Source organism: Mercenaria mercenaria, chromosome 8, assembly GCF_021730395.1.
Source record: "Mercenaria mercenaria strain notata chromosome 8, MADL_Memer_1, whole genome shotgun sequence".
Taxonomy (NCBI): Eukaryota; Metazoa; Mollusca; class Bivalvia; order Venerida; family Veneridae; genus Mercenaria; species Mercenaria mercenaria.
The window spans coordinates 82,489,793-82,498,361 of NC_069368.1; the positions used below are offsets into that span (position 1 = coordinate 82,489,793).

Sequence of the window (8,569 nt, forward strand, 5' to 3'; positions counted from 1 at the left end):
TTATCAAATGTCAAATATGGTTTGTTGATATTTTGTTGTAAAGTAAAAAACATTGCTTCTGTTTTATTCGGATTAAAATCTACAAGCCATTTTTTAGACCATGCATTTATCACGGCAAGATCATGGTTAACAATTCCTTTAAGATCAGTCAAAGAAGATGTAGTACATGCTAAAGAAGTGTCATCCGCAAAAAGACGTGCAATACATAACAAATTCTCAATGATGTCATTAACATATACTAGAAAGAAAAGGAGCCCAAGGACTGAGCCTTGGGGCACCCCGGCATTGACGCTGAGAGGTTTAGATAAAGAAGAGCCAACAAAAACTTTCTGGTTTCTGGTTTCAAGATAACTCTTGGTCCATTTTAACAAATTTCCTTTGATACCATTTAGTTGTAGTTTATAAAGGAAACCTTTGTGCCAAACTCTATCAAAGGCCTTAGAGATTTCACAAAATACAATACAAGTATAAGTTTTGGTATCTAGAGATTGAACAATTTGATGGTACATATCTAACAATTGATAAACTGTAGAATGTCCTTTCAAAAGCCGGATTGTTTAGAGTAAAAAAGTTGATTAGCTACCAAATGGTTATACATGTGTTTGTGTAGAATTCTTTCCATAAGTTTTCCTAACAGTAAGGTATAATATAGCCTGGACACTTTAGGTTACTTTGAGATACGATAGCATATCATGTTAAGTGTCTGATGTTCTGCTAACATGCGCTACATGGAAACACGAGCCCCGTAACACCTATTTTGCAAGCTTATATTAGAAAGCGATCCACTGTGTAGGCTTGAACGGATGACAAATAAACCGAAATAATCTCAAAAGTGTTGAATATCCATTTTCTTCTTTCTCCCTTCAATTTAATAATTCTTTTATAGGGCCATATCCACCAAAGCAGGATAACATTTGGTTGAAAACATTCAGTTAGCAGTTCAATTACTTTGAATCTACTTTAAACTAGTTACAATGCATACTGCATCTTTATAGCACTTGAAGTATATGAGGTTCAATACGGAGAACCAATTAACCCTTTACATACTGTACCGAACAACGTTCTTGTAAAATAACAGATAAGTTAGTTTTCAGATATTATGAATAACTTAAGCAGTAGTTCCGATCCTTGGCAAAATAAATAAACCTTCCTGTGCGAGTTTCTATAGTTAATTATGGCTTCGTAATAAGCTTTTATATTGGCACAAATCGGAAAGGCTTAATGACTAGTACATACACTATGTGTATGTGGTATCTTATCTTCCCCATATATTAGAAAAAAATAAGATACAGAAAATGTCAATTATAAACGCACGGTTTTGAATGATTATTGGCACAATGAATTCATGAATTAAATCTATAAAATCATTTGGAATTATAGAACGTGACCAAACTTAATAATAACAGACTTGTTTGATTGAGCATAATTTTGAGCTTAAATTACATGTGTAACAGTTCTTGACTGAGACTTAAGAAATAATTGTTATAAAAACATTGAATGACTCAATGGACACAAAGTTATAGAGGATATTTGTTTGTTTCGGTGTAAGATCGAAAATTTATTTCATCGAGTGAACATCACATGAATATTTTCACGAGTGGCGAAGCCACGAGTGAAAATATTAACATGTGATGTTCACGAGATGAAATAAATTTCGATCTTTCACCGAAACAAACAAATTTTCTGTTTATTTCATGCTTATTCAGTGGTTTCTTTTATAAAATCGTTTTACTTTTTAAAAATTCCCCCGCAGGGAGCCCCACTGTTTACGACTGTCAGCGCTGTGTTATGCGTCCCAAATAGTTCTACAAATTTGGTCCAGGTTGTGTTTTGTCTAACAGAAGAAAGGAGATTAATTTATTTGTAAGGGATATAAATAATATATTTGGTACTTCAAAAATTTTATTCATGTAACTTCAGATATATTTAAACAAACAATGTGTGAAATTCATACGCGCAGATACGCGCACTTGCGCTTGTCAAAATTCGAGTCCGCCATTTTGTTTTACTTCAGTCAATCGGTAAACAGTTAGAACAAATAACTGGAGAAACAATACGAACAGTGTAACAGTGGGATTTTAAATGGACTTATATGTAAACTCTCGTGTCGTGAGTGTTACAGTTAGTCACTGTCACTTTCTGGAATCATTCTTATTCGTTTGAATGGTCTGGCAGTGGCAACTGGCGAATCGAGCATGTTGGAAACGGACTCTTCAGCAGTTGCATTACTTCGGCCTACGTTAACTGTGGACATTTGTGACAGTGTTTCCGATACAGATGTACTGTGGAAATTGAAAGTCACAGGTCCGTGGAAAGTGCTGCTTGCAAAAAGACTGCGAGAGCGATTGGATCCGAAAGGCCCAGTCCATGGCTCCGGAGCACTGGCAGCACCACTTCCTTGAGTTTGAAGGTTGGTTTCATTTCTCTGATTCGACAGTATTTTAGAAATATTTCTCGACTGGTCGTTGTTGATTTTACTGTAGTTGTTTATAGAATTCACATTCTTGTGACCAGAAATTTGCATGATTTGGTTGGCAGGGACCCCAGCATCGTTTAGAGTTTGAACCAGATGTTTTCTGGAGCTGAAAAAAAAAATGAATGGAATTTTCATATCATTGACCTATGAAATTATTTGAAGGCATAAATTATTTTGTACAAGTGCATTTTCTTTAGAATAAGTATGCAGGCATAAGTTCGTTTTTCTAAGTTGGCTGACATGGGAGGGCTCTCGGGTTATTCTCATTCTGCATTCTAACACGATCCGATTCATTTTACTATTAAACAAAGAAGGCTGGAATCAGTGAATTATCAAACAACAATTCACTGTTCTGACGTCACAATTATTGCGTCAAACGGCGTAGCAGCGCGCTAGAAAGAAACCGATTGAAAACGGGCAAATAATTAATGAATGCCGGCAAAGATGTACTTTAAAGTCCTTGGGGCTAGAATGCGCTTTACTGGTACGCACTTTTTGCTAGGATTGTAAAAGGTAGGATGTGCTCGTTACAATCATTTAAATAAATTGTAACAATAATCTATTCATTAAAGAAAACAGAAAAACGGGGGTGTGGGGGCAGTAGCCCCCATAAGAATAAATGGGGAGTGTTTATTTAATGTGCGTACTGGTAAAGTGCAGGTGTCCCGTCCTTGGTAACGTGTTAGAATCAAAATAATACATCTCATTTAGTGATTTGCTCTTGAATAAATCAGTGTTTGTCGTTCAGCTGCGTAGTATTATACAACTCGGGCTCCGCCCTCGTGATATAATTCCTTCGCATCTGAACTCCAAACAGTGATTTATTCAGCGACAAATCACCGATGAGATATATTATTTCTTAAATAAACCACTCGCGTGCAGTGACGTTACCGATCCAGGTGCATAGCACGGTTGTAAAAAGTAGTTTTTTTCTTACACTGTTGATACTAGTATGTAGTGTTAGAATCGAAATAACAAGTTCCCAAGTGTGATTTATCGTAGAATAACACGAGTTTTTCGTTCTTATGCGAAACAGTATTTAAAATAATACGGCCTTCTTGATACATTCTTACATGTACGCATAAGAACACAGAAAACACGGGTTATTCTACGATAAACCATGTTTGGGAACTTATTACTAAAATTTTCTTAATTTCACGGCTAATTCAAGTCAGCGATAAAATCTTAATCGTGCCATTTATTAGCTTGCTAGAATGATATCACCTTCTAAGAAATTGCGAATATGACGTCGGCAGTAAGAAAGCGAGGATGAGCAAAGCATCAAACTGACAGTGCATGTCCTTCTATGGTTAATTTTATGACAAGAACGGAAAAAATCTTAATGAAGAAATCGCAGGTGGAATTGTACCGGACATCATAACAAATGTCATTGATTCTGGTTGGAAATAGCCCATGATGAATAGCGAAATACTAAAACGTAACAGAAAAATTACTAAAGTCATTGAAAACGGACAAAAAATGATAGATGCACTCCCTCCAGCAAAAAAAAAAAAAAAAAACTAACTAAGAAAGATTAAATGTTTGCGATGCAAAACTAATACTGATTGAATTTGGTTGTGAAAAAACAAAGAATTGAAACACTAATTGCATGAAAAATTATCTGGAGGCCTGGGCTTACAGTCTGATAAGTACTTGAAGATTCTTGTTATCAAACTACTTTAAATATACTGAATTTATGCAGGTATGACTATCAATAGATGTCAGATTTGAATTTTTTTGATTGTCGGAAAAAGTTTTAGTATCCATATGACGGCTTATAATTTACGTACTTGACATTCCAGTAAAACTGTCGTTTTAAAGCTCTGAATTGAAAATGTTTGCAGAAAAATGGGGGGAAAAATTTTCAGTTTGGAACTCAGAACAATATCGGCTATAAAATCAGGCTTATAAAACGTTGCTATATCAGGATATTTTCAGCTGTTCATTTATTATATCTAGATAAACCATGGAAAAGCATAAAATAAGAATATATAGAGGATAATTGTTGGTTTCGGTGTAATATCATGTTATAATTTCACCGAGTGGGCACCAAAAGTGATATTTTCACGAGTGGCGCAGCCACGAGTGAAAATAACAACTTTTGGTGTTCACGAGTGAAATTACCGTGATATTACATCGATACCAACAATTTTTCTGTTTATTTTATGTCTAAAACTCTACTTTTGTTGTGTTTATTTCAATAAAATGTCGAAATTTGCGGGAAATTTTATCAGGAAGCATCGCAAAGATGACGTCATTTTAACCACGTCATCGTCATATTGTTTCCGGCTTTCAGTACGCTCGGTAAACTTTTTGACGTTAATCCGGGTATCAGATTTGATAATTTTCACTGAGTGGCCAGTGAGTTTATCAGGATATAATTCACCGTTTTATTTCGATAAACCACCGAAAAACATAAAATAAAGATGTATAATATGCACACCTGTAAGGCGTTATTCTGGGATTTTCAATTCCTGCTTCAGCCTTCATGTCTCTCATAATGTTGTAAAGTTTATTTATTCCAAGTGGGGTTTTTTTGAACCAGCATCTCTGTGGTTTATCATTTGGTGTAAGGAAGAATGGGCTGTCAGGTTTGCACATTTCGTCCGGTCGTTTCTGGCTGTACAGCTTGTACAGATGTACAGGATCTCTCTGGGCGTCAGCAGTGGCATAGGCTTTGGGTTTTGTACCTCTGAAGTAATGAAATTTACACTGTTATACATCATTAAAACATTTATCTTTATTACAGTCTCTAACCTTTTGACAGACATTTTACAGAAAAAATGCAAGTCTAAAACTCTAAATCGTAATGGTGATTGTAGCAACATACAACAGTTGTGCATCCAAATAGTCTAGCGGAAGGACGGCTGTTACTAAGTAGCAGTAGGCCTGGGTTCGAATCCCAGTTTGGATAGCTGTTTTGTTGTTTATCGTTATCATTACAAATAATCTACCATTATATTTCAGTAAACGCGTGGACGTTGTTTATAGTATAGGAGACGTTAGTCAAATTGACTTATTCATATAATCTAGTAAAAGAAAGTAGAATTTTTGATGTTTCGCCAGGGAAGGTTATCATGTGGGGAAAAAAGAATATGACATTTGTGACTTTCCACATTGAGTTTATTAAAGGGACTGGCCTCCAGATCATTCTACTAGTCTACTAAAAGATTTTTTAGATATCTGGAAATAAATGCTATATTTCTTAAGAAGGGTTAAAACTTAATTACTGACAAAACTATATCATGTTACGGAAACACATTAGAATTTGCTGTTTTTTCTACTTTTTACGATGAAAATCGAAATGCGTTTGTAACGCATTACTCCAGGTAAACTGTCTCAATTATAAAAATCTGTATTTTGAAATCATAACTCACTAATTCCTCAATAGCTTTATTGGTTACGAAGACGGGAAAATGTCTTTATTGCCGTGGTTGTCCGGGGTTCGATTGCCGAGACGGTCATCTTTTTTCCTTGAATAGGATTTTTAAATTATTTTAGAAACAAAAACTCATATTCTAATGTTCGTAATATGACCAAAGTTCAATTTGAAAGAAAAAATATTATTTATCCAAATCTGGAGGTCAGTGCCTTTAAACTCGATGAGTAAAATTGATAAAATGCTCTGCAGAGCCTCGCATTTTATTATTTTATTCAACTTGTTTAATAAATTCAATATGAAAAGACACTCCTGTAATATCAGATTTCACATATATTTTTTTTTTTATTTCACAGATTTCACATTTTCACAAGGAAAGCTTGTGCAATTTTAAAGATATTTTAAGATGGTATCAAAAATACAAAATATTTAAAGCATTTTGTGCATGAAATAAACCGAAAAGAAATATCAGTGGAAGAATGAGATATTTCAATTTGTGACACAAATTTTGAAATTACTAATTTTAGTGCTCATTCAGTGACACTGAAAAAAAACAACACAAAAATTATGGTAGATCTACTGTATATGAATTAAATTACTTTATCACATGTTCGACTTTGCGGGAGTGTAATAAAGCCATTAAATAAAAATGATAATACACTAGTGTAATAACGCTTTGACGTCGACGTCGTTTACAGTATAGGAGACGCTGGACAAATTGACTTATTTGTATAGTAAAAGAAAGTTGAATTTTTGATGTTTCGACATGAATAGCTAACATGTGATGAAAAGAATATTACATTTGTGTCTTTCGACATTTAATTTATTAAACTCGTTGAATAAAATTGATAAAATGCTCGGCAGAGCCTCGCATTTTATCATTTTATTCAACGAGTTTAATAAATTCAATATGAAAAGACACTCATGTAATATCCGCTATTTATCACATGTTCGACGTTGCGGGAGTGTAATAAAGCCATTAAATAAAAATGCAATTGAAACGTACCTAATGTCCCGAGGATTTGAACCAGATCTGGTTTTGGTTTGTCTCTCTTGGTCATATATAAGATACTCCTCACCAGAAGTTTCGTCCATTCTAAGATGAATATCTCCCCAGCAGAGATCACGGCATTCTTTGCCTGTCCGCATTCCAAAATGGTTTGTGCATACAAACCACATGGAGTGTAACAAAGACCTTGGAGTGTAGTCACCTAGTGTCCTGGCTTCATGCATCTGGTCAATGATAGACTCTGTCATGGTTTCTGCAGCTCTCGGCTTATTGCCAAGTCCCTGGCCTTTCAGCTGTTGCTGTTTTCTTGAAAGGACAGCTCGTGTTTTGGAAAATTCTCTGTCCTTGAATATGGCAACATTGCTGTCACTTGCTTTTAGATATCTGTCAACAGAGCTTATAAAGCCCCGCAAAGTTGTAGGCTCATATTCCCTGCCATCTTTCTTGGTAACACCCAAGATAAATTCACACAGTAATGAATTAAGCTGATATGGGGGAATGTATTCTGGTTTTCTCATTTCATTTTTTGACATCAGAAAAGAGAAGAATAACTTCATGTCACTCTCTGTCTTCTTTTGGGTATTTTTATTTTCATTTTCTTTAAGAAACTGGTCAGCATCTACTTGTCTAAAGTTCCTGTCTGCAACCTGAAAGTCTCCATATTCCTCCTGGTCAAAGAAATTTGTGAAAATGTCATTCAAGACCTCTGGATCCAGTTCTTCTACAGACATCTTGATTGTATACTAAAGCAGACGTCAGATTTGACAGGTGTTGTTGTTGTTGTTACAAACATGTAAACAAAGGGAAGCTACTACAACCAACCTGTCACCTCATGTATATACATGTACATAGAGAGGTGTCCAATTGGGGGAAGAAAGTAGTCCGGCACAGTGAAAATTATATTTTGATAAATTTCACTGTGGGTTTACCAGGATATAATCTACCATTATATTTCAGTAAACCACTGAAAAGCATGAAATAATTAGGTATAATAAAATACTGAAACATCTGCTATTTCTTTAACTGTTTGTTCTGTTAGCATAACAACCATGCAAAAGAGATCTGTATTGTTTGATAGTGTATAGTTAAAATGGGTTCCTAAGACCAAGCTTAGCATTATGAGAAATTGAGGCGTTATTTGTGCACAGGAAATCCACCTTCGTGTTCAAGCTGTCTACTGGAGACAATTTTAAAGGGTTAGCCGATAGATGAAATTACAATTTTGATCATTTAAAGTTGTAATATGTCACAATTGTGTGCAATCCTGTGAAAGAAGCAAATACAAGTACACTTAAACATGGACAAAGGTCCAGTATAAAAAGTCACGTGCCAACAACAAAACCCCACAGCAGAGTACTATAGACAAGAAAACGATCAATATTTACACAAACATGCATAGAAAAAGTACACTGATTAGACAACGTGGATAAAACAAACAAATAAATGAGTACTTGGAACGCTCCAGTTAGGAGTTGCAATGGTTTATAGTGCGCACCAAGTGTCACTCTCAAGTCCCATCTTGTTTCCAATAACACGGAACAGCGGAAAAAGTGAATCAGGTTATGTAAAACAAACGCAGTGGTAATAGAAGGGTAACAAAAATCGTGTACAAATATATCGGGCATTTAAACAATCATCAAGAACACTGAAGGAGTACTGAAGAGGGCTAATGTCTACTTTAGAAACATAAAACTAAAAACGTAAT

The 8,569-nt window shown here is 35.0% G+C and overlaps 1 protein-coding gene across 1 annotated transcript; it reads right to left on the bottom strand.

Annotated features, from left to right (window-relative positions):
- Nucleotides 1–1,550: 1,550 nt before the first annotated feature.
- LOC123546693 (uncharacterized protein KIAA1958-like) lies at nt 1,551–7,841 on the bottom strand. The gene is made up of 3 exons (XM_053550291.1): nt 6,862–7,841; nt 4,920–5,168; nt 1,551–2,582 (listed from the first exon to the last, which is right to left on the bottom strand). The coding sequence occupies exons 1-3, from the start codon at nt 7,593–7,595 to the stop codon at nt 2,123–2,125; spliced, it is 1,443 nt and encodes a 480-aa protein (XP_053406266.1). The 5' UTR covers nt 7,596–7,841; the 3' UTR covers nt 1,551–2,122.
- Between the last annotated feature and the right edge of the window lie 728 nt (nt 7,842–8,569).